Below are 26,659 nucleotides of genomic sequence, written 5' to 3'. Positions count from 1 at the left end.
AAAATTTAAAACCCCCAAATCACAGACATATGGGAAAAGCAGAAATAAAAAAGGAAGAAGATTGGTGGTGCTTAGCAATGACGAAGTACAGTTTAACAGGAATAGAATTTATCCAAATCTTTAACACTTTTCTTTAGAAACTTATGTTCCACTAAAAGCAAGTATGACCCATGGTAGGAAAATCCTGAATGACTTAAGAAAATGTGCCTTAAAGCTATAGCCATGTAGGCATTGCTCAAGGTATGGCCTTTCTCTTTTCAGAAGTCTCAATGTTTGTTTTAAACGTCCATGAAGATTTCTGAGTCACAGCACCACAGAACATCGGTGGGAAGGTACGTCTGGAGGTGGGAAGGTACATCTGGAGCCTGTTCAGACCAACCCCTCTGTTCCAAGTAGGGCCACTGCCAGATGTTGCTCAGGGCTGTGCCCTCTCAAGTTTTGGCTGTGAATAAAGATGGACACCCTGCCTGAGCAACCAGTTCTAGTGCTTTATTCCAAGCATGAAGAGGATTTTTTGTATTTAAATGCAATTTCCTTTATTTCAGTTTGGGCTTAATTGTGCTTGTACTTTCCCTGGACACCTGTAACAATCCTACTCCCTCTTTTCACATGCTCCCATCACCTGTTCATAGATATTGATATAATAATGGATTAGATTCCCCTGAGTTTCCTCTTCTCTGGACTGAACAATCCCACCTCTGTCAGTCCCTTCTCAGAGTCAATTGGCCTCAGAGTCAATTGCCTTTCTTTGGACAAAAGGCAAATTTTAAATGAGCATACAAAAAAGATTATTTTGTTTAAGGAAAGTATTAGTTCAGTGACTCCTGCTGTTACTAACTAGAGACTGATGAAATTTTTGCGACTCTACTGGTTGCTCTAAAGTGATATAGATTACCTAAAATAACTGCATCATATTCCCAAATTTCATCCTATACCATGAATCATGAGGTATTAAAAAAAATATGTCTCATTCATGCTTTTTCATATTCACAAAGTTTTTGTAGCTCAGCCCAGCAACATTGTTTATTTATTCTTCCTTCTCTGAACTCAGATCTCCAGTGGTGCTCTGGTCCAGCACAGACGTGCCCCCTTGCTTGCACAGTGTCCTCCTGCACGTGCCTTGCCAGTTGCGCATGTGATACCAGAGCCCTCATGCTCCCTATCTCGCTGTCTTTGCATTTAGCCCCAAAACCCCTCTCATGTATGGGACACTCCTTTACCTGCCTTGTGCCCCTCATTCAAGCACCTGGCTGCAGTATTTTTTGACTACTACTTCTCAAGACCCACAGGGCAAGTGATGCTGTCCCTTCTGAGGAATAATCCAATGACTTTCCCTGCAAACTTCACTGCACAGAGTAGGGATAAGCTAAGTGAGACCTGTGTAACTCAGGTAAATGATGCAAAGGCAAAACTTTCCCCCAGGCTCCCCTGTTGCAGCACAGGGGTTTGTTGATGCACATCTGGAGATCTGCTCTTCCAGTATCAGTCATACCATAAATTGTTATTCCACATTAAATGCTCTTTCTGACCTTCTTGTTCACATCTCAAATAAATGCTTTTTGCAATACCTGCTCCAGGTTTTCACAGATCTTCTCTGAATGGCAGTCTGAAGTGAATGAAGTTTATCAGACCTCTGCCTTTGAGATTTTTAATTAAGTTTTAAAGTGATATTTAGGGGAAGATCCCTCTCCATGATTTCCATCTGATCACAGATTCCCCCTGCTGTCACATACATTATTCTAAAACTGTAAAGATAGCAAAGCTGACCAAAATTTTCTAAGAAAAATCTAGACTAAATGTTGATTGCAAACCTCAAAGGAAGAGAAGAACCAGACAGCTGACCCAGAAAAGATATTCATGCCATCACCATTTTTTCTTCTTCTTTTTTTTTTTTTTTTTTCCAGTTTTGGTATCTCAGTTTCTGCTTGCTTAGTGTCATATTTCAGGTCAGAGATTCCAGTCCTATGTGTAAGGGAGTAACAAGTTAAAAAAACAACCGACCTGTTGAGACACATTGCAATGCACCCTGCTAGCTGATAAAATCGCAGAAAATTTTATGACTGCAAGGCAGTTCCTGGCACGGATCATTTATGTAACTTAAGACATGTCTGCATATTTGAATTAAGTGTGGTAAAGGCTTCTAAATGACTGGCTGAAATGTGCTCTTTAAAAACGTTTCCTAAGGTGACGCTTTGTGCTTTTAAGCACAGGACTGCAGTGAGGAGGTGTGAACTGTGTATTTTTTCTAATTTAGGACCTGTACTTGTTATAATCAGACCTTATCACTATAACTAGCTTGGAGGACGTTGTAACCTGGTAGGGGTTAGCCTCTTCTCCCAGGAAACAGGATGAGATGACATGGTCTTAAGCTGCGCCAGGGGAGGTACGGGATGGACATTAGGAGGAATTTCTTCTCAGAAAGGGCGATTAAACATAGGAATGGGGTGCCAAGGGAGATGGTGGAGTCACCTTTTCTTGAAGGTGTTGAAGGAAAGGCTGGATGTGGCAGTCAGTGCCATGGTAGAGATGTAATGGCGGTGTTCACTCATAGATTGGCCACAGTTTCAGAGGTGTTTCCAGCCTAATTGATTCTACGATCATCTCAACTTCTGAAACCAACTTGTTTAATCTACTTGTAACATGTTTCTTTGCTAAAGCAGTGTCATGCATTTCTTTATGGACAAGCACGCAAACACTCTGAGGGATGGAGATGCTCCAGCCAGCAGACGGGAAGGTTTGGGATACCTCACAGCAGCCTCCCACTGCGACAGGCAGGCCATGGAGACACAGGGTGCGCAGTGGGTGAGTACTGACAATAGCTGTAACCCACATCAGTGGGATAGCAGGTCCCACCCGAAGCACGCACTAACCCACAGCCGTGAGGGGCGCTCGAGACTATGGAGAAGCACTGCCCCATCTCCCGTCCCAGGCCGGTGCTCCTGGAGCGGAGGCGGGCCGGCGCAGGGGCTGAGCTGTGAGGAGGGCGGGAAGCAGGGGAGGAGGGCGGAGGCCGTCCCGGGCGGCGGGCGGGGAGCAGGGGCCGGGGCTGTGACACTCCCCGCCGCTCCCCAGGGCTGCGCAGGGGCCCCACCGCTGCCCGCGCTGGAGGAGTCCAGCTGGGCCGCAGCTCCGGCATGGCCGGCGCGGCCACCGCGCTGCTGCGGCCGGCGCTGCTGGTGCTGCTGCTGGCCTCCGGCCGGCCCGCTCTCGCAGGTAGGGCCGCGGCGGGGGCCGGAAGGCACCTGCGCCCGCGAGGAAGGGGCGGCTCTGCCGCAGCTCCGGCGCCTGGGCTGCTCGTAGCGCTGGAGCGACTTGTCGCCAGTGTTCCCGCGAAAGCAGCAGCCCGACGGGGAGTGGCCCTGCCCCGGCCCCGTGCTCGGGCCAGCTGCCGCCGCTGCCCCTTGGCCGGGAGCGGGGGCGGCGGGCGGGCGGCGCTGGCGGCGCACAGGTGGTGGGACGGCGGGCATTTTGTGAGGGCGTGGTGTCCTCTCGCCCTAGAGTGAAGGCCGGGCTGTCCGCTCGGATGTGAGCCCGCCTTGTGCCTGCCTCCCCTCCTGCTGCAGAGACGCTGAGACTTGACATAGCTAGACTTCCTAATAAAAACGTGGATGCTTTGCAAGCAATGTAGATGTAAACCTTTTCCCTCCACTTCCTATCATAATTTTAGTATGTCATGAGGAAAATTGCTGAGGTAGAAACAGGAATATTCCGTGCAATTCCTTCCCTGCTCCGTGCGTGGGAACTAGTAGTCCCGATGATAAATATCAGCCAGGAGCTGCAGGTATCTGGGTTTTAGCATACAGCTTCGGCTGCCTTGTGCCTGGCTTTTCAAGACAGGCCAGGCACCTCACCAGCAGTGATGCACATTAAGGTGCGTGTCTTGGGCAGTCATCAAAACCATTGGAACAGCCAAAAGTAATCTGCATATTCTGTTTCTTCTTGAGATGTAATTTGAAGTACGTTGCAATTTGAGCTTAAAAGACTGGTAGTGAAGTTTATTACTTATATATATTTTAAAAACTGTTGAATGAGTATGCAGTTGAAGAAGTGTGGTTTTTCATCCACCCTCTGTTCCTCACTGCAATCCCATATGAGACAAACCAATCGCTGTAACTTTCTTTAAAAATGTCAAGTGGTCAGTTTCTGTGGTTGTGTGGCATCTGTTTCACTAGCTGAGAAGACAGGTTAGAAATGAACTAATATTTGATTGTAACCTTAAAAAATAGTTTTTACCTCAGAAGTTAATGAAGAGATTAATGAAAGGATTAAGTTCAGATCCTGTAAATGAAATACACCAATCATTTCTTTCCATGAGAGAATTTCAGTGATGGAGCTCTAAGTAATGTCCATCAGTTTTGTGAGTGAAGACCCTGCAGCCAGAGTGGATGGAGGAGTTTTTTTATTCCTCATAGAGACGTCTCAGACACACCAAGGATGTCAGAAGATTTGAGTGCCACTGAAATGGCAACCTCTGGTAATAGTAGCATTGTCTTAAATGACATGACAAAGGATTTTGTGGATATTACTGATAGTGGTGTTAGGCCAATCTGTGCTTTATGGCTTGTTGTTCGTTCGTCCCTGGTGCTGCCGGGAGTGCAAGCAAAGCCAGATGATACTTTTCCAAACCACCTGGTAGGGACACAAGCCTGCTGCTTCTAGGTGCACCAACCTGTGATGCTCTGCTTGAGCTGCCTTCAAGCTGAGATTTGCTAGGCAATGTGGACTGACTTCACCACCAGAGGAGAGCTTGTTTAAATCCAGCTCTCTTCATTTACTCCAGGTGCTGTTACAGCTATTATCTCACCCAGAGACAATCTAGCAAAAGAGTCGAAGTCTGGGAAGGAAAAAATCCATGAGCTTCTTATAGGCAGTGCACTCAAATTAGTTTTTAAGTGACTTTCTCAACTCTTCAGTTTTCAGTGAGTTTCTATAATAAAACTAGAAAATAACATCAGTACTGTTCATTTCACATTCAGTGCTTTAACTACAGGCCTGTCCTTTATCTGGAAGTCATAGAATGCTTTGGTGTGGAAGGGACCTTTAAACATTGGTTCTGGTGTGTAAAGCATTTGTAGGTGCAGCATAGGGATATTCTTCATTGTGTCCATTTTAGGTGAGTGTAAGAGGCTTACACACTCTGGTAGTGTTTGATTTACCCTCAAAATGTCACTAGATTTTACACTGAGAAAATGTGAATCAGCCCTCAGAATTCCCTTTTGAATAATTGTTATATTTAGCCTTAAAGGGCATTCCCAATGAATCTGGCATCTTCCTTTTCCACTTCCATTTTTCCTGTGTCTGTACATGCTGTTGATATCATCTGCTATCAGTTTAGATAAGCTGACAAAGATTGGAGGAATGTTGTTTCATTGTGAAGTGTCCCCTTTTGATTCTTTGGAGGTTTATTTCACCTCTCATTTTGCTGCATTACTTTTGCTATTTGTCCTTGTAACAAAGCTTAATTAACCCAACTCCTGTGGGTTGAGATACAGGACCATGTTTTGGAGAGTGTAAGATTTGTAAGCAAACCATATTATGTATTCTGTGGTAGTGGTGATGTTTTCAATCTCCAATTCAATTTCAACTCCAATCAAATTCCAATCTCAACATTGGAATTTGATCTTACCTGTGATGCAGCAAGTAATGTATGAAGGAAAAAAAATATTAAAAATATGGTTTTGCTAGCTGTAAAAGAAATCATGCCAAGGCACTATAGGTGGTTCAAAATCTTGTTAACTGGTGGATCAGTGCCTACCTGCCCCACCTTCAGTGATGGTTTCTGACTCCGAGGAGTTTTATGGAAGGTAGAAGGTTTAACTTAAATTTCTTTTTTTTCTTTCCAGAAAATTTGTTTATAATATAAATATCAAACTGTTGCCCATGGTACTCTGCAAAACATTGACTTCACAGCTTCATTCTAGTTATTTTAAACTGCACTGAGTAATCCATAATCTCTCTGCTTTTTCTTCCCCCAAAATCCAATATATGAATTTAGCATAATAGAAAAAAATGTAATTATTTAACCTATTTCCTGTCTTATTAGTTAGTCCATCTTTATACTGGAGATTTCTCTCTAGTTATGTTATTCCACTACTTGCTTTAAAGAGGAGTTTTTTATTTACCCCACAGAATAACATTTTTATGTATAACAATAGGTCCTCTCAGTTTATAAATTTAATCTAAAACCTGCAAGGTATATTTCAGCTTTTTGACGAATGCTTCTTATAAACTAGACGCAAACTGCTGGGAAAGCATTCCCTTTTGTTCCATTTGGGATCAGTTTTTCTAGGCACAGCGGTGACTCTTTCTTTGGAAGAAACAGATGTATTTCAGTAATGTAAAGATCTTTCCTGTGTTTCTCTCGGTATTTAATATAACTTGATATTACATTGTTGCTGGCTGTGAGTTGTGCTGAAATCTTGTCCTTGGGAAAGCTAGGTAGAATTCTTATATATCCTGTAGCAAATTTTTAGATACTGTTATTGATTGTTATTTCATGAATGAGCTACTAAATTAGTCTTTGATTTGGCACTCTGCACAGAATCCAGTTCAGAGTCAAAGTCACACTTTATAGGAGTTGTCAGAATGTATTAGATTAAGCAAGGGGACAGCTAATGTAGGAACTGGAACATTTAAACCCCAAAAGTCCTCTGCAGTAATGCTAGATTTTAAAATGAAGCAGAATGAAGCTAAAAACTGCAAAATAAATATTTAACTGGTGGTGTTCTTACAAGCTGTATCCAAACACAGCTGAAAGCATCATAAACCTTGGCAGATGGAATTTGAAAATCTGTCTGGATAAAAAAAAAAGGTCAAGGATCAGCTTGAAGGAATCAGATCTTTTACTAAATCCTCCTTAAGTACGACAAGAACAAAAACCCTGCAGAGGGTCCATGCAGCCAGTTGATTAAGTTACTAGTATAAAAGGGACTCTCAGAAAGGGCATGGCTGCTGCAGAGAAGCTAAACTAAGTGGCATTTACTGCTAATTGGGAAGATCCCAAACTGAAATTCCTTTTTGAGCTGGTGGAAGGGGAGGAGAGGGGTTGACCTAAAAGAACTTGGTGATGAAATAACTTGCTTACTAAGGGTAATATCTGATCTCATGCTTAAACTGCCTGGTACCTGAAGCCTGGATGGTGGCAGATTTTATCCTTGTATTTAAATAATATTTACAGGGCACTGTAAGCCTGACATCCATAACTCAAATTTGTAGGTACTGTAAAAGAATAAAAGATGCACAAGTGAGATGGATAAATTTTGCAGGAGTCTATAAGATCTCTTTAAAGAGTTCCTTGCAAACCCCTTGGAGTTTTCTTGATGGAGGTGGAAAGGTGGCCAAGATTTAGAGTTTCAAAAGACTTTTTATAAAGTTTGCTGCCAAAGGCTTTTTAGCATTCATTGGAGTGCAGGGCTTTGTATATTAAGTAATTGATTAAATAGGAGGAGTGGTAGATGATTGATATATTTTTTTTTATGTGTCAGAGGGAAGTTACCAGCAGAATTTTGGAGGATTTGGTCTTTGAACCTGTTGTGTTGTTCAAAATGGCAATAATGGGAATGGTAAAAGCAGTGAGCCATCACATGAAAACTCTTGCTGATGTTACTGTTCCTCAGGGCAGAAAAGAGGGGAGAAGACGATGAAGGAGGCTTGTTCAGATTTGAGTGAGTGGCCACCAGGGTGTTGGGGTGTGGTTGGAAGTTGCATACAGGAAACAAGAGGAGCACCCCACATTAAACTCTTCTTGACCAGGCCTAGCTGCGAGCTTAGCCCTCTTCCTAGCCTTCATGGCCAAAGCTCCCCTATACAGCCTACACCTGTGTCTGCCTAAAGCCCACGTAGAAGCCCCCATTGCTGGCTCCATGCTGCTAGCAGCCCTTATGCCTGGAAGAGAGGAATGAAAACATCTGAAAATGTCACAGGTGGCAGGAGACTTGTGGGTCTTATCTGCAGAGATGACATAGATTGTCTCTGATGGAGATGTAAGAGCATGTTGTAGATGAACATGTGTCCAAAGAAAAACTAGAGGAGTACTTCATAGAGAAATTCTGTTGCAACTCCAAAATAGACTGGGTGTGACAAGCTCAGGAAAAGACCTGGAACAAACAAACAAAAATTAAGGAGTATTTGAAAAAAATTATTCAGTATAATTACATGGTTCTTACCATTCCAGTCATCACTCTTGGAGATAAGAAAACTGGCCTGTATTCATCCCTTGTCAATTCTGGTATGGCCATTGGCCTCTTATTAAACTGCTTGGACAGGTGAATTTGATATCTGAGATTTATTTTCATTTGTACGTGAATAAGTGTCTAGAAAATAATATAAATTGTTTACATATATATGGGTATGATTGAGAAAGACAGATTTTTTTTGTGGGTGTGTGTGTGATTGAGTTTCCTCTTTATTTTCCTTTATTTCTTTCAGTATCATTTTATGGTAGTAGCTTTGTGGAGCTGAACATGGCAGAGGCATCCCATCAGACATCCTTACAGTTGCAGTTTCAAACAAGCCAGCCACAGGGACTCCTTCTTCTTGCAGCTGGGAAGACCGATTATTGTTTAATGGAGCTGCGCTCAGGATATGTACAGGTATGCTTTGTAACTGTAGCTGAAAATTATGCATAGCCTGTGCTTATCAGAGTTTTTCTTGAGGCTGTTATCTATAACAAGATATCTAAACAAGTTGCTGTTCTGAGAAATTGAAAAGTCACTTAATATAATTGATAATTTTATGGCTTTTATTTCTTACAGTTATGTATCTATAGCCTTTGAGATCTCTAGATCTTAAAATTAAGATCATTGTGTTCCAAGCATGAGGTTCAGCAGAGACAACATTTCAGATTTGATGATGTTAGCATTACAGAAAATGCTTGGATCTGAGTAATTGTATTTCTGCAAGGTAAGTTTTTGAAAGATCACTTTCAGTTGGGCTCTCAGGAGTTGTTGTTTCTAGCAGAATTGCAGTGGAGTCCATTGCTTCTTCTGCAGTTATTCAAACATCTGTGATGACAAGTGAACCTACACAGAATTTTATTGGGATTTTATTTTTTCAAATCTATTTTATAAATTATATGGTTAGTGTGAAAATATATGAAAATGAATATATTAACTATGTCTTAATGTATGATTGTGAAAAAGATAATTGTGGATTTTTATACTTAAAATTCTGTCTCTTGCAGTTGAGAATTAACTTTGGTGCGGGAGAACGAGTACTGCATTCTCAGCAAAGATCTCAGCTGAATGATTTGGCTTGGCACGTGGTTGAACTACATCATGAACATGATAATGTCACATTGGTAATTGATAAACATGATAGAACTAGTGTAAAAATGCCCGGAATTCTTTATGAATTAAACATTGATTATGGATTCTACATAGGTGGTCCTGGTAAACTTGATGTTCCCTACCTTGCTGGAGCACTACCCAGTTTCCGAGGATGTATTGATGGTGTGTCATTCAATCAGTTAGACATTCTGATGCCTCTGAGACCTTCTCCTGGCTTCAAAAACATCCATGAAGTTTCAGTGGGGTGCAGTGATGAATTCTTTGCAGGTGAAGAAGAACCTATTAGTTTCTTCAGTTCCAGGTCCTATATTTCTTTCCCATCATGGAATGTGGACAACGAGGGAATCTTCGAGTATGCTTTACAAACCTCAGCTGCACGTGGCTTGCTGCTTTACCAGCCTGGGCAAGCAGGAGATTTCATTGCAATGGAAATGGAAGATGGTTTAATTAAAGCTTATGTTGGAAAACATGGTAGTAGAACCCATCTTTCTTCTTATAGGTCAGTCAATGATAGTTGTTGGCACTACATCAAACTGAAATTTACTGCAGAATATTTGCAGCTAACATTGGATGAAGAAACTGTGAAAAAGTCTTTACGTCCCCAGAGCAAGCTGCCCCTTCTGAAGGGATCCTTCTTTGTAGGTGGTGTAGATGACAGCATACGATCAGAAGCGATGAAGTTAATCTCAGTATCTGGGAAGTACACCAGAGGAGGATCCTTCAAAGGCTGCTTAAGGAACCTGAAAGCCAACTCAGAAAAGAAATCACTGAAGAATGTTCTAGTAACTAAGGACATTTCAGCTGGATGTGAACTGCCAAGTTCTTTTAAAGCAAATCTTTTGTTAGAGACGGCTGAAAAGAACCCTCCTGTGAAAGCAGCTCCTGTATTTGCCATTTCCCATGAAAACTCAATTTCTCTGGGCAAGGAAGACAAAAGCCACCTTTTAGTTCTGAGTAACTTGATTGTGCTAGAGGGTGAAAAAGCTTCACTTGAATCTAAGCATATTAAAATTAACTTAGACTTTCAGAAATTAGGAATTAATCAGTCACAAATTCTTTTTGATATAAAGAAACCACCCTCTCATGGACACTTGAAACTGAATGTTGAACCATTGCAGGAGGTAAATACATTTACTATGCAGGATGTGTGGCAAGGGAAGATTCTGTATGTTCATGATGGCTCTGAGGACACTTCTGATTATTTTAATTTCTCCATTTCTGCCAGCAGTGAGAAGACTGTGCCTCCATATTTGCAAGGAAATGAGCAGCATATGTTTAGCATTACTGTTACTCCAGTAAATGATGCACCTGAGATCATACTTCCTGAGGGAAACTTGCTTCTTCTCTTAGAGAACTCAAAGAAACGTTTGACTAATGACCTGATAAAGGTTCTAGATGAAGATACCGATTCTGTGGGTCTCAGACTTTCAGTGCTTGGAAATCTGAATGCAGATGCAGGATTTTTAGAAAATTCAAGGCATCCTGGAAAAGCTATCACTACTTTTTCTAATGAGGATTTAGACAAAGGCACTGTTTTCTTTGTCCACACAGGTGTCAGGAACTCAAGGATAGTTCTCAGGGCAAGTGATGGTGAGAAGGTGAGCAACACTGTCGTGTTACGTGTCATGGCAGTTCCTTTGGATTACAGAGTTGTCAACAACACAGGAATAAATCTCCTCCAAGGTTTTACAGCTCTTATAGGACCTAGGCATCTTGCAGTTGAAACAAATGCTGTCCTCCAGGAACTGGAGATATGGTATGAGATCACAGAGCCACCTCACTTTGGTCAGGTCCAAAGGCAGCGTTCAAGGGGGTTATGGAAGCAAGTCAGCTCTTTTTCTCAGCACTCTCTTCAGCACAATCGGGTGAGATACTGTAGCACTTTTAAAGACGTTCAGCTGGAAAACATTACCGACCAATTTAAGTTCAAAGTTAGCGTAGGAAACAAAATCAGTGAAGAGCACACATTTCCAATCAGAGTGAAATGGTTAAGATACGATCTGTTGAAACATGCTCCTCTAGAAATTGAAAAACCAAAAAAGAAGTACTTGAATTCTGATAATCTGTTTGCTGTGATTGCAGATCTAGAAATACCTGAAGATGAGCTTCATTTCAAACTTCTGTCCCTACCAAAGAATGGACAGATACTGCTTAATGACCAGCCTTTGAAAGAAGGTTCAGTCTTTAGCCAAAAAGATATTACTGATCAAAAAGTGGCATATGAATTAATCAGCCAGTACCATGAAGGCTATGATTCATTTAGATTTCTCATTTCTACAACGTATCTGGATTCAAATTTCTATGACTTTGAAGTCTACATCAAATCAGATTTCAGAAACATTATTTTGACTAACAATGGCCTTAATGTTGTTGAAGGGGAAGGAGAATTAATAACAAGCACAAAACTGTTTGTGCAAACACTAGATAATAAAACTTTCCAATATGAAGTTATACAGTTTCCTAAGCATGGGAAATTAAAACTTACTAATTTTTCTGGTTCATTCGAGAATAATGACAATCTTACAACTTTCACTAATAAAGATATAACTGATAAGTGCCTTATATATGTGCATGATGATTCTGAGACCATGTTTGATGAACTTCTTGTCAGAGCTTCCAGCAAAGAGTCAGGAAAGGGGGCAAACTTTGATCCAGAAGTAGAGCCTTTGTCAGTAGAAGTCAGATTCTATATTTCCATCCAGCTGAAGAATGATGAGAAGCCAGTTCGTGTAGTTGATAAGATATTTGACGTAGTGAGAAATGGGCAGCGATTATTAACTTTGGCAGATCTTTGCTATCGTGATCCTGATTCTGATTTTGATGATGGACAGTTGCTATATACTAGACGTGGTATTTCCAATGGGGACTTGGTGCTAACAAATGATACTTTGCATAGACTCTACCAATTCAAACAAGTGGACCTGGAACAAAAGCAAGTCCTGTTTATACACCATGGTGCAGATTTTGGGCGTTTTGTGCTTTTTGTGACAGATGGCAAGCACTATACTTCTGTGCTTCTGGAAGTTAATGCCACCGATCCTTATGTAAAGTTGGTAAATAATACAGGATTGTTGGTTCAAAAAGGGAAAGAAGAAACTGTTTCAACAGCTAACCTCAGTGCTACTACAAACCAAGACATAAGAAATGATCATGAGCTTACATACAAGATACTCTCTTTCCCAAAGTACGGAAGAATATATGTGAATAATGTGTTAAAGGATTCCTTTACTCAGCTTGATCTGATAAAGGGACGTGTGACCTACAGACATGATGACAGCAACAACCTTATTGACTCCTTTAACTTTACAGTCTATGCTGGAGATGTCCATCTGGCTGCTGGACTGCGGGTTCGTGTGTACTTGGAAAGTCATCAGCAGCCACCAAGGATTGTGAACATAAACAATCTCTTGGTTGAAGAAGGAAAACCAGTTAAAATCAGTAAAGGAAAATTGCAAGTAGGTTAACTGTGTTGTCTGTTCCTCCAATCTTGTAGTAAGTTTTCTTCAGTTTTTTTAGCCTTTGGCAGTGTCTTCAGTTTGTGTCTTGTCTTCTTTAACTCCATTTGATTACCACTAATATGACTGCATTCTGGGTGCTTAGTTCAGGAGAAACTGACACTGGCTTCCATTTTTAGGAAGGAAAATGGATCATGTTAAAGAAAATACGGGCCATAGTTTTTGACTCTCTTACATATTGGTGCATAAGAAAATGATCATTTGGAGATTCTGCATGTATGTTTTTGTTTTAGGTGTGACAGTTATTTGTACTCCATGTAATTGGTCATAATTGAGCTGATGGGAAATGCCAAGGAAGAAAGGGTTTTTTTTAATTTAATTTGGAGCTAGTCCAGTTAAAATCGTTTGAGAGTGACATCCAAAATTAAAAAAAAAATAAGTCACAAGCCTGAGGTCACTTCTGTTTGATTAATTCTTCTCTGCCCAATTTTTGTGTGTAGCCTTCCAGGAGCCACCACGAGAGGGCTCTGGCTACATGTTGCTGAAATCCTGAATTCCTTGATCAGGCAGGGATCTGTAGATGTGAGGCCAGTAGTTAATTATGCAGTACATTCCTTTTAAAAACTTACAAAACATATTTGGGGTTGCAAAATGGCTCCCATGCAACCTTTATTTAACATGTGTCTGCTTAAGGCATTATATTGTTTTGGGAACTGTGTAACCCAACTAAATGCCAGTTTAGTTAGGTAGACACTCCCAGAATTTAAAGTGAAAAATTCAGAAGAGAATTATAGAATTTCTCCCACTTCCATTTGAATAATTTTGGGATATGTTCTTGAATTAAAGGTTGTTCATGAAAATAGTCCTCCATCTGAGATTGTGTTCACAGTAAGACAGCTTCCAGTGCATGGATACATTCGGAAGTTTTCCTCGGAAGAAAGTTATCTCAGTTCTGACCAAAGGCCAGCTTTGAGCTTCACACAGCAAGATGTCGACGAGGGCAAAGTTCAGTATGTGCAGACAGTTTCTAACCAACTTCATGACCATTTTTTTCTGGATGTGACCAATGGTGTCAGAACAGTGAGTGGAATAGAGATCTCTGTAGACATCATCCCCAGGATGATTCCACTGGAAGTACAGAACTTTACTGTATTTGAAGGGGGCTCAAAAGCCCTGGTGGAAGACTATCTAAAAATTTCTAGTAGACACTTCGCAGGACTCAGCTGTGAATTTATTTTAACTGACCAGCCAAAACATGGGTATGTTGAAAACTCTCGTGTCCCTGGAATAAAGTTAGCCACATTTACCAGAAAACAGGTAATGTCTTTAGATCTTCTTAGACATAGTGTTGATTAATTATTTGCTTTGCTGAAAGCTGTGAGATTTTGTGAAAGGTAGTGAGACACATGAGTTTGAGCTTTATTCTGGCCTTGAGTTAAAGACTTTTCTGTTTTTTCTGTCTGGTCATTTGGGGAGGGAGGCTGCCTTGTTGTGGTGAGCCACATCACTTCCTTGATGGCACTATTGGCACAGACTAATGTACTATTGCCACAGTAGACTGATGGGCCACTCACATTCAGGCAGAGTTGTAGATATTCTGGAAATGTGAGACTTTGGGTGCATTTTGAAAAGACCAGAGGAAGTGCTATGTAGAGTGAACAAGTAGAAAAGTGGGAAAAAAAGTAATTTTTTTAGGTAATTTCTTTGCTCACAGATAGCCACTATATGCACAATATGCTAATTTTCAGTAATTTACCTCCAAGAAGCAAGATGGTATCATAGGTCACCATCTACTACTAGCACGATGTTCAGTTTATAGATTCCAGGAAACATTGTTAAATATAGTGGGGTTGGATTTCCATTTTTCCTTCAAGAGGAAGGAAAGAATGCCAAGGCTGTCAAGATATTCTGTCTAGAGGCATGGACAGATGAGCAGTAAAATTTACTGTTGTGAATGGAGCAAAGATAGAGGTACAATCATATTACATCATAAACAAAATGTTCATACAATAAATACAGAGAGCCACGACTAGGATGTTTTTCAATGTGACATTTATTTTCTTCTAGCCTCTTTAGTTTTTCAGCTTGTTGTATTTTTCAGGTGGAACAAGAATTAATCTATTATGTTCATGATGACAGTGAAGAACTGATGGACAGTTTTACTGTGATAGTTAATAACACGGAATTATGGAAACAGAGTTTACCCCGAACTGTGTTTGTGACTGTTACTGCAGTAAATGATGAGGCTCCTGTTGTAAAAGTAAACAGAATTCTTCAGGTATGTTTGTCAACCTTTTGAAGTGTTAAAATAATTCCATTAATGCTGATGCCATTTAATGCAGCTTCATTAACAGACTTGTGTCTGGTAGGATAGTCAGTATAATATGTAGTAGTCCTTGGGTTTAGAGAAATTAATGCTAGTGAAAGGAGGCAATACATAGGTTATTTGTATTTAGGAAGATTTTAGACATGGAGAACTGTTTTGGCTGTTGTAAAGATTATCTTGATGGCTAAATGAGCATTCTTTTAATCTTAAAGTTATGTGAAGTCTCTTGGACTAATGTAGGGCATGTGAAGGTGGATGGCTTGCACCTGGATGTTTGTTATATTTTTGTGTTGTTTGCTGAGGTGTCTTGAGGGCTGTTAATGATCATGTAACTTAGAAAAGTACCAAGAATAGTGATGAGAATGAGAATGCAAACTTTTCACTATTGTATTTGCTCAGCCTTCCAACCCTATGCCTCTTGCCATGAAGTGCACTGAAGGATCAGACCTGCTGAAGTACATTCTACTGCCTGCTCTTGTCCAGATATGCCAGTAGAATGGGACAAGAGAGAATTTTTTATGTGTTGGGTATCTCTTAAACAAAGCAGGAGTGGTTCTCTTTTAAAAAGTTGCAAATAATATAATGCAGTCTGTGGAAATCTAGGGTCATCAAAATATTAGTCCAATCACTGAAGCTATTACTTTGCAATATCACAGTGTGATACTGTGAGCTAAGAAAAAACATGTTAACTTTTTTTAACTGCCTTCCCCCCAGAAAATCCTGAAGAAAATGTTAAAGTTACCTTTATCTAAAGCTACCTTTAGCTCTTAATGACCATAGCTGACTTTTTAATCTACAGATCTTTGAAAAGTTACCTACCACTACAGAAGTGACTAGTGTCACTTCAGTTTCAATGCATTTTTAGATTGATTAATTAATTTGTTTATGTATAGTATTTAAACCAGGATGTATTTGTATAGTATTTGTTTGTGTTACGATAGCAGTCAGTAATGAGAACCGTTTTAGTAAGCACACTCTGCCCAAAAAGCTCCCCACATGTAAAGACTTTCAATCTGAGATCTGATGAGTAAAAGCAAATTGACTCCAAAAATCAGGATGAAATGAACATGGTCAGCTAAGTGGTCACAGTAAACCCGCTGGAAGTCATCAACCTGGAGAAGGTATTTAGGAATAGGCTTGAAAGAAGATAAGCAGGATATTTTGAAGCTGCAATCATTCCCAGTGCTCTGTGTTGCAGTTTATAAATGGGTGGTACCAAAACATGCATGTAGTTAATGGTGTATTGAAGAGGGAAAGTGTATTACTCTAAAGATGATGGTAACCTTGTGTTGTATATTTCATATCTTTTCATATGAGAAAATACATTATTTTTAAATTAGCTGTAGTGTAAGTATTGTACAGCTTCACAGTGAAAGGCAGATAATCTGCACATGCCCACAACAGAAGATAGCCTGCCCTGTGCAGAGACTGCTGACAGAAGGGCAGACTGCATTGACAAACATTTGGGTGGCACAGAGCAAAATCTTCCCAGGTTTAAGTAATCACAGTGGCACTCTACAGACATCAGCACAGCATGCAGCAATCTTTGTCTAGTCACGGAGAAGAGAGCACCATGTTCAGCCAAGTTTTTTGGGGTCTCTGTTCTGGTGCATTGCTGGCAATAAAGTGTTGGCATTGAGCTGCTGGAATTGCAGTCTGTTAAACAGATCTAAGACTGTGTAGTGCACTGCAATGCAGCTTATGGATTTTTCTAAAAATATCTGTGAATCTAGGCTTCCCAAGAGCAGGATTAACAAAGCTTCACCTACCCAGAGCTGGTCCTGTCTACTGGGGAGGCAGTCTGTGTACTAGAACCAGGATGCTGCACTTGTGCCTGTGGTTCTGCTAATCATGCAAAAGCTCTTGTTGAAAAATCAAGTCTATATCTGTTGTGAGTGGCTACCATTATGTACACGTATGGTGGATTCATGTGCAATCTAAAACAAATTTGGCAGTCAAGTTATCTGATGGGAGGAATATGCTGAGATGAGTCTTCCTCGAATCAAACTTGCGCATCCTCAGTGGATGGAAGAAAATGGGTTTTTCTTAGTCCTCCTAAATACTGAGATGAGATTGGCATTCGCGTGTAGGGTGATGGTGGCTGGCTCTTTGCTCAGCCAAACAGTCTGTGCTCCTCAAGAACATTGCTAGTGTTAGATACTGAATGATAGACAATGTTGCTTTTAAAAACTCAGTAGCTCTTTTATCTATTTTGTAGGGTTGGAAATGTACAAAAGTATAAAATGACTGACCGCTACTGTGAAAACAGGAGTCTACTAGAACTGTTCGAGTTGACTGAAGTTTAGGACCTCAGAAATTTTGTAGATCAGAATATAAAGAGTCAGAAAGAAATGCTGAATGATTAAAAATACAGGCTAGGTTATGGCATCTGCTGCTGAGAAGTAGCTTATGTGATGAAGTACATGTCAAGAGGTGAAGAGGCCAGTGATGTTGGTGTGGGCATGTGGAAGTTAGTTTACGCCTTTGGGCTTCTGTCCAAACCCAAGAAACTTTTGGGTGTGTGCACACATGCTGAATGAGTCTAACTCTAGCTTCCTCACTTCAGAGACAGCCATAACATCCCTTCTTCAAACAGCCTTGTCTGTTGCTATCAATGTTATGAGCACCATGGGGGGAGTTTCAGAGTGACAGACATCCAACCATTTTGGGAATTTTTCTCTGTTTTATTTCTAGGAAGCAGAAGTCAATGAGGGTTTAAAGTGTTTCGTTTTTTTTTTTTTTTTTTTTTTTTTCCTGGCTCAGAATTTATGACATAACATCTGAGATGCAGAAAATTTTATGGTCCTGAGAACTTCTGTAGTCCATTTAATTTAAATACTTTCCATTGCAACACATTTGTGAGATGTATTTTTATTTAGAAACTTAATTTATTGGCAATTTAGGTATAATTTCTTAAAATTTCCACAGGTTCTATGGACTTCTTTTTTTCTGAAATGAAAATGGGTAAAGGAAAAAGGATGTTTTGAAGAAAATTGCTATTCTGGCATTATGTGCTGCAATTATACGTGTTTAAATACATGGGTGGCAATGCTATGAAATGACTGTATTCTCCTGTTGCCACAAGAGGGCTATATTTTCCTAGAATTATTTTTTTTTAAAAAAAGCACAAATTTAAACTGATTCTTTTTCTTGTTTTCTCTAAATTGCTCTCTAAAGTGTTAAAATGCGAATACAGACTGTCTGGTAGAATATGTGGCATGCAAGAGATACTGATGAGCTGAATCCTGTAAGTAGAGCAGAATAAATTATTTTACATCAGCAAGGTCATGAACCTTTTGGACTTTGCCTGTGGAATATGTTAGGCACATGAAAAATCAGTGTCATGCTACATCATGGAGGTTCAGATACAGTTTTCATGGTGCTCTTCAAGGAGATTTTGATCTCAGATATGAAAAATAATATGCTTGTAACACTCTGCTGTGTTCTCAGTGTTTGCTTCCCTGTGGTTCTTCTCAGCTCTTAGATCTTTCATTCTTCAAGGATCATGTTGCAGGCCATGTATAGTACTTTAAAAAGAATTAAGTGGTAGTGTGCTGAGACATCAGAATTAAATATTGACATTACAGAAAAAAATGGTTTTCTATAATTAGAAATTTTAATTCTTTTTTCCTTTAGTAAGGAAAATAACTTGGAAGTTAGTGAGTCATTTGTAATAACGTGTGTTCATTATAATTTTATTTCTTTGTATATTCTATATGTGACCTTTTATTTTCTTCATAGAATAATTACGCAAGTACTACTGAGACAAATTAAAAGGTCTCAGTACAAAAACTGATGTGCTTATTTGGTGCCACTCACTAAGTCACCCTGTGCTGTTAGTTGTCATTCTGTGCCGTAAGTGTAATTCTTTATCAAAATTTAATATTTGTAATTACATTACAGCAAAATACATATTTCAGGGAAGAAAATAGCTATTTGTTAGTTGAAAGGTATTTTTCATTATAAATTTACTTTTCAAACTTCTTCTGATTAGAAAAAAAATCAAACTTCATTTTAGTATCTCTTTTTCCATGGCATGGGAACATTTTTGTGACACAATGTAGGATGAAATCTTTCCTCTGTTGAAGTGTGGTGGCAAAAATTTCAGTCTCTTAAAAGGTTTTCTTTCATGTTTCATGTTAAAAAATGGAATTAATGCTTAGTGAATTGTGATTAATGATTTTTGGCTTTGGTAGAGATAAAATGCTCTTTGTTAAGAATCATGTGTCCCCTTCAACCATTTGGTGGGATGTTACTACCAGATATTTATTAAGTGTACTTAGACCTAGAAAGACAGGGAGGAATAATGCAGTGTGTTTTGAAGCTCAAGCTGAGGTATTTAAAGGTTTAGGCTCTTAAGATTTTACGCTATGTTACAAATTGTGTATGAAAATAATTGATATTGATGTAGTGAGTATTTTAGAAATTTCACTTCATGTTGAGATAAATATGTATTGTTCTTTGTTAGCACTTCTATCTGTATTTCCAGATATATACAGCAGAAATGAAGCATAAAATAGGCCATTGCTTATCCTTTCCAAACAAGAAATTACCCAGTCAGATAGGAATGAAACCCAGAGGGGAAGTCCTTTCTGCTTGAAATAAGGGACCTTAAAGATCATCTAACTCCCCCTGCTGTGGGCAGGAACACCTCCCACTAGACCAGGCTGCTTGAAGCCTTATCCAGCCTGGCTTTGAGCACTGCCAGAATTTGGCAATCCACAACCTCCTTGGGCAGCCTGTTTCAGTATCTCACCACCCTCACAGTAAAGAATTTTATCCTAATACCTCACTGAATTTCCCCTCTTTCAGAGTGTACCCATTCCTCCTTGCCCTGTCACTCCAGTTCCTGTCAGAGAATCCCTCTCCAGCTTCCCTGTAGGCCCCTTCAGGTACTGGAAGGCATCTCTGAGGTCCCCACACAATCCTCTCTTCCCCAGGCTGAGCAGCCCCCATTTTCTCAGCCTGACTTCATAGAAGGGGTGTTCCAGTTCTTTTACTGATCTTGTGGCTCTCCTCTGAAATTAGACTTAGAATGTGCTCCAGCTTTAGGTTTACCAGAAGTAAATAATGGTTTTTATACCATCTTTCTGAAAACTAGTTAACTATTCTTCCTCAGTTGTAACCTGGTAAATGGTAAGCAGCTGTTGGAGACATTGGTTGTTTCATCTCCCTAAGTGCTCTGAGTGTCTCTGGGTTTTTTAGTGCACTAAAAAAGGGCCTCTGGTGCATTTTGCTAGAAGAAAATAGTGCAGCTGCAAGAACTGTTCCATTTGTATTAGTTTATGCTGTCCCCAGGCTGTTTTTCTTTCATCTTTTCTGCTGGTGAAAGTAGAACATATTCAGTGTCTTACCTGCTGTGAAATACATGACACTAATATTCATGTGTATGTGTTGGAAAGCAGTTCCTTTACTCAGTTATCATAATACAATTTTTGTTATGTTTCTGAGAATTTAGAGCACTTGCACTCCAACTGTCTGAAACTCTTAACTGATGTAGGGTGTGTTTGCTTGTATTATTTCAAGGTCTTGTATTTTGCAGACTATTTGCCAGGATGAGCTATGCCAGTCTGTGATTAGAGATTTGGATGGACCGTTAGGAAACCTGTTATAGCTCCGAGTGTTGCACAGCAACAATCTTTATTCTTTCTTTTTCTTGGAGTCACGTGTCATCCAGCCCTGTCCCTCGTCTCCTGTTGTTCCAATTTTCTTTTGTATACATTTTCTTGCTTTATTTATTTTTAAAATCATTTTTGCTTTTCTAGGTCTGGGTGGGTTCAGTCACAGAAATAACTGTTGATGACCTCTGTGCAGAAGACAAGGACTCCTCACCATCAGAACTGGTGTATTCTATTACTCCACCTAGCAATGGACACTTGGCTCTGAAGTCTTCTCCAAACAAGAGCATCCTAGCTTTTACCCAGACTCACATAATGAAAGGGCAGCTGGTATTTGTACACAATGGTATGTGATTTCAAAAATACCACATCTGATACCAGAATATACTATTCAGTATATTTGTGTTTATAATCCATTAAAGATCCCATTGTAACGTCACAAAGATCTTGGAACACTGGTTATATGAAGTATTTATACAGTGGTTATACATTATCTCTAAAACAACAAGATGTCTGATGTCTATTTAAATGTGTGCTCACTGAGAAACCTTGATGTTCTTGTGGTTCATTAGATAGCATCCTTCTTTCTGAAAGCAGTTTTGCAGTAGGGGAACATTCCATGCACATTTCTCCTTTCAGAGATAGGAAATCCATTTTTTTGACTACTGTGATTGAAAATTTCCTGAAGCATTTCTGTCTTGCGACAGTGCAGAGCTGTTCATGGTCCAACAGTCTCACAGATACCTGGCATAGTGCAGTGATGGATGATGAAGTTATGGTTCATCTGTGTGATGTCAGTGTCCCTTTCAGGTTCTGAAAGAATTAAGCTTTAAACATTGATTCTTTCTCTTATTGTCCAGAGCTAGAGATCGGGGATTTATATTCATTTGGGAGAATGTGTGGGAAATAAAAGAAGTTGGGGCAACTTCATGCATCCTTGAGTGGCAGTAATGGGAAGCCACAGGAAAGAACTTCCTAGTGGGGTTCCAGCCAGAAGAGGTAGGGCTTTCACAGGGTGATAGCTACCTATTTTCTGCTCCAGCTGTATTACTACTTCCCTCAGTTGAAAGAAGAAAGGATTTGCTACAGAAGGAATTCAGTTGAAAGAAGAAAGGATTTGCTACAGAAGGAATAAGTTGTTGTTTTGGGATGGAGGTAGAAGAGATACACTGCTCTTCTGCCGGCCCTGAGGCAGGCTGTGCTCCCTTGGGTGCAGAAGTCACTCCAGATTTGTGCTGTGTCTTCATGAGGCTGAAGTACTGTGCCTTATGATGCACTGTCTGGCAAGGTGCATATGTATTGCTGAAATTGCTTTACAATCAGTTGCTGGTGAGCTGTAAGTATCCTGCTCAAATAATTTGGTCAGGAAGTAAAAGGTCAAGAGCATGATAAAAGTGAGCCAAGCTATTTAAATTGTTCCAAGGGAGACTTGTACATGTAGGAAGCCCTATGATTGTAGGACAGTGGTAAGTGTGGGGAAATTAATCTGCTCTGTGTTCCAGAAAGGGCAAATGCACATGTGTAGTCCTAGAGAGTGAGTCTTGATTAATAAAAGTGAAAAGAACAGAAGATTTCATTTTCCAGTCACTGGGAGTAATTTTTCCAATGAGTGTAGAGTAAATTTGCAACATAAAATTACCTGGGTTTAGTGTCAGGTCTTGCAGCTGCTCTGGCTTTGCTGTCTGCTTAACCTTATGGCCTCCAGTGCTTCACAAAGTACTCTGATAATTTCGCTTCTTTGCGTTTCTTGGTCAGTGGTTTTCCTCTCTCCTTCATCTTGACCTGTTGCTGGAAATGTAGTTGTTACTCCCATCTTATTGCCTCTAGCCTTACCTGGGGCCTTTCTTTATACCTGGGGCCTTTCCTTATGTTGTTGCTGTCATTCAACTTTTTATCCCTTTTCTCTATGTTTCCTTTGTTCCTTGTCATCAGTCTTAGGCTACTTTGTGTGCTGGCTACTTTGTCTCCTCTGGGAAGTACCCCCATCTACTCTTCCTACTCATTTCAGCCCTTTCCAAAAGCACAGGTTCTTCTTGGCTGAGACACCTCTTCCATCCTCCAGCTACTCCTCATGGCAGTATACAGTTTTTAAACCTGTACGTGGCCATGACTTTTCATTCTCAGTGTGTTTTTTACTGCCAATGAAAGTACTTTGCTTTTATGCCCCTAAATTAGACCTCTCAATTTTCCCTTCACATTGCTCAGCCTTATGAGTTACATTTTGCTGCTTATTCTGTGGTGTGAGTTGCAAATCTTCCTCTTTCTCTCATGTTTTCCCTTGGATTTTTGTTTCTTTCCTCCATAATCTCTGATTGTTCTATCACCAGTGTAAATGCAAAACTAGAACACACTTTTTCCTTTTCTGTACCCCTCTTTCAGCATAAGAACTCCTTCTCTTTTCACTCTGGTTTCACTCTAGGGTTCTCCTCTCTCACTTTTGAGGTATGGGCCCTGCCCTTAAACCCTCACAGTATTTTTCTTAGGGGCAGTAATAAATTGAACTCTTGTTGCTGATGAAGTCTTTGTGCTTGTCAGTGCAGCTTTTACAAACCCTCTTTCTGGTGTCCTTTTAATCACCTCTGATCAGACTAATTTTAAAAATTAATTGTGATAAAATGATAAATACTCCAGCCAACCAGAACTTCAAGATGCAGTTCTGTTCCTGACTGCTGATGACAAAATGTCTATGTCAATCAAGCAGTTGACCTGCCTTAGCCAAAAAAACAAGAGAGGCTGCATAAGCAGGTTCATTTGGGGTTATTTTTCAACTTAGTACAAATAGTAGACTACTCAGATGCTTTTTTGAATCAGCAACTGGTTCTTTTTTGTTAGAATATATAATAAAATAAAAACTTTTAAAATAAAAGCAATATGATCAGATCTGCCATAGCTTCTTCAGCTACCTGGCTAATATAAGAGCATTTCCTAGGTCTATTTTTAACTGTAATCTCAGAACACACATTTGATTCTTCTGATATGTTAATTTATAGTTAGGCAAAGTATGATGATCATTACATGAAAGTATGTGGTACTCTCTGGCTTTTAGTATCTGTATTCTTGTAGCAATATCTTAATGGCTAAATTGGGCAAAGCAAATACAAGAGCGTGGTAATTCTTTGCAGCAGTTAATGTTTCTCTTTTTTTTGGTCTTTTTACCTAATTGAATAACATGGAGAACCTCTGCTTAAAAGCAGCCTGTCAGTTTTGAGATATGTATTTTTACAGGAATCCACTCAGACTCCTGGAGGTATTTTGCTATTGCTTGTGCCAAAGTACATACAGGTCCTAAGATTAAAGGAAAAAATGTGCGTTTATTATGAGTACACATAACCTCTGAAATAGTTTAAGCTGTGACAACATACCTTCTTCAGCGAAGCTGAAGTTCAGTGAAGAGGCTAAGGAAAAACCCAAGAGTTTATTCAGACCTTTAAATATAAAACAAAATGAAAGAACATTCAAGTTACCTTTCTCCCCAAATTCCTTCTTTGCCAAAAGGTGATTGCCTAGGTGCTTTGGACCCTCCTAAGACATAAATGGAGTTGAAAATTTTGGAGCCATTTTCTACCCAAGTTTAAGATTTCAGCTCCACCATGTCAGTGAAGAAAGAGAAGGGGGCACTCTTGCTGATTTTCATCTTAGGGGTGTCTGGCTTTCACTGAAAACAACAGCCAGTAGTTCTCCCTGGGGAATGTGTTAATTGCATTTTCAATTTATTTAATTCTAATTAAGATACAAAGGCTCTGATAAGAAGTTGCTTTCAGGATGATCTTGGATATATTGCTAAGGAAACTTCTCTGTCTGCTTATCTGGAAGTCACTTTGATACCCCCAAGACTTTGATTGTTGAGATGGAACCCCTCTCTCATCTGGTGGCTCCAGTCAATCTTGCTTGACTGTCTGCATACCCAACACTCACACAGTCAAACAAGGTTTCCTCACTGACTTCACTTCAGGTTTTCCTTAGCAGAATCTCAGGTGCCTCTATCCTTAATTTAATTATTGTGCAACTACAGAGTAACGGCTCTGGCTGGGAGCTCATGACAGGGGACCCTGACCAAAAGGCTTTGCAGTCTAAGCCACGAAAGTCTGAAGTCCTCAGCTCCTGCCATGTCTCTGAGTGTTGGTCCCCCGGCAGCAGGTCCCAGTGCCCTTTGTTATGCAAAGGCTCAGCAGTTCAGGGCTGCTTGCCTTGGGCTCCTGCCAGCCAGAGCTCAACCTGCGCAGCTCCACTGCAGCTGCACCCAGAGCTACCTGCTCTGAATGTGTTCCTCAACAATATTTCACGGTAGCCAAGCGTGAAAGGTGTCCAGTGTATGTTTGTTTTTTGTGTGACAGAGTAATATAAGAATAAATTTTTGGTTTTGATTTCCACAGGAGCAATGTCTGGAGGCTTCAACTTTCAGGTGACAGATGGTTTGAACTTTGCACCCCGACAGATTTTTAGCATCACAGCTCAGATGCTGGTCATTAGCCTTGAAGTGAACAAAGGGCTCGGAGTCTTTCCAGGTAGGTTTTTTGAGATGATCACTATTTTGTCCACTTGAAATTATTGCCTAATAGAGAGTTATTTGTCAGATAATTAACTGACTAAACTATGGAAAACTAGCTGGGAATATTTATGTGTGTTTTTTAAAAAAGGGTTAATGTTTTCTCAAACAGCATACTGCTTTTTTGCTTTGCAGTCTTTAACCTTTTGATATGTGCATGCTTGGAGTCATAGAAACTGGCAGTGAAATGTTCAACTACAATGTGATAATAACACTGTCTGCCTAAGCTCTGGAGATTTCCTATTTAGGTTTGTGTAAAATCTCTGTAGTCCATTCAGATATTTAGAGATTTAGGAGGTTGTGATAGTGCCTTGTAAAAGCAATAGAGGAATGAAGATTGTGGCCATGAGATTCTGAATACCACGTGTAAATTTTCCAGATTGCTAGTTCACTTTTCTTTTGTTTAAAATGAATTATAGACAGCAGCACAAACTCACTGAGGAATCAGAAGGCTGGAAAACTTTGATTCATATTTGTGCATTTGTAGCTAGTTGATTCAGCAGCTGAGTATTTTTTAATGAAATCATAGCATTGAAGGAGTTGATATGCTAAGAGGTCTCATCAGAGCCATTTATTCCTTTGCATTAGCAAGAGTAATCTCTCATTGAGTTAGGAATCTAACATTTATTGCAGGATTAAAGGAGAAATAAAGATTAGTTTTCTCTCAGTAGTATCTTGCATCACACTTTTGTTTGTGATGCCTTCTTTTTTGTTTCTCTGAATGTGATCTGTAGAATTGGAGAGATACTAAGAATTGGCAGAGTTCCAGAGGTTGTAATCTGTACCTTGATTTATTAATTGGATATCGAAGAGGAGCACTTTATCTTCTTACACTTCCTGAATATAAGGTGCAAACAAAGGTTTGCAGCAAAAGCCACTTAAACACAGGCAACAAAAAATGAGATTGTAGCAGCATGATCTTCTAATTCAGTCAATATAAATGGGATTCACATAAATCCACTTACAAAGCTTATTAACCTGCAATTTTGGTGTGTATGGTTGCCTTGGGCACAGGGATTTACTGGAATTCTATCTTAAGCCAATGATAATTGTAAGAAAAGTATGCCTAATACTTCCATAGAAGGCAAAGTCTCTAGGCTGTCAATCAGTTCTTCTGTTTACAAAATACAGTATTTCTTTCAGCACTGCAAACTGTATTCGTCCAAGATTGCAGTTTTTTCCTTGCATTTGCACTTACTTTGGGTTAGCAAAATTCCTTTTAGATGTTATAAAGTGTTACTAGATTTTTCACATGTTCTTTTTATGGTATTTTTTAGAGACACTCTGGAGCTGTATGGCTTTCAGCTGTACTTTGCCATCATGAAATGACTATTACAACAACTAGGGTGCCAAATGGTCACTATATATAAAAACAACAGCCAGTGTCCTGTTAAATTTTATAGCCCTACTAAGAAGGGATCATTTTG

The 26,659-nt window shown here is 39.8% G+C and overlaps 2 protein-coding genes across 10 annotated transcripts in view; one reads left to right on the top strand and one right to left on the bottom strand.

Annotated features, from left to right (window-relative positions):
- SNX18 (sorting nexin 18) overlaps nt 1-26,659 on the bottom strand; it is a 211,659-nt gene that overhangs the window by 60,109 nt on the left and 124,891 nt on the right. The gene's annotated exons all lie outside the window — the stretch shown is intronic.
- LOC102071897 (chondroitin sulfate proteoglycan 4) overlaps nt 2,696-26,659 on the top strand; it is a 48,749-nt gene continuing 24,785 nt past the window's right edge. For 3 of the 7 annotated variants that reach the window (XR_012578027.1, XM_074532504.1, XM_014269589.3), the window contains exons 1-7: nt 2,998-3,213; nt 8,428-8,591; nt 9,182-12,742; nt 13,589-14,059; nt 14,844-15,020; nt 20,834-21,032; nt 25,060-25,191. Coding sequence is in view for 6 of the 7 variants with exons in the window: in XM_074532504.1 (XP_074388605.1) it covers nt 3,135-3,213; nt 8,428-8,591; nt 9,182-12,742; nt 13,589-14,059; nt 14,844-15,020; nt 20,834-21,032; nt 25,060-25,191 (4,783 nt within the window). In the remaining variant the exon portion in view is untranslated. Of the gene's footprint in view, nt 2,803-2,886; nt 2,975-2,997; nt 3,214-8,427; nt 8,592-8,753; nt 8,902-9,181; nt 12,743-13,588; nt 14,060-14,843; nt 15,021-20,833; nt 21,033-25,059; nt 25,192-26,659 lie in introns of those variants that run through there. The other 4 variants (XM_074532506.1, XM_074532502.1, XM_074532501.1 and 1 more) reach the window with 4 other exon arrangements.

This window comes from Zonotrichia albicollis, chromosome Z, assembly GCF_047830755.1.
Source record: "Zonotrichia albicollis isolate bZonAlb1 chromosome Z, bZonAlb1.hap1, whole genome shotgun sequence".
NCBI lineage: Eukaryota > Metazoa > Chordata > Aves > Passeriformes > Passerellidae > Zonotrichia > Zonotrichia albicollis.
This window is presented reverse-complemented; position numbering and strand designations above follow the sequence as displayed.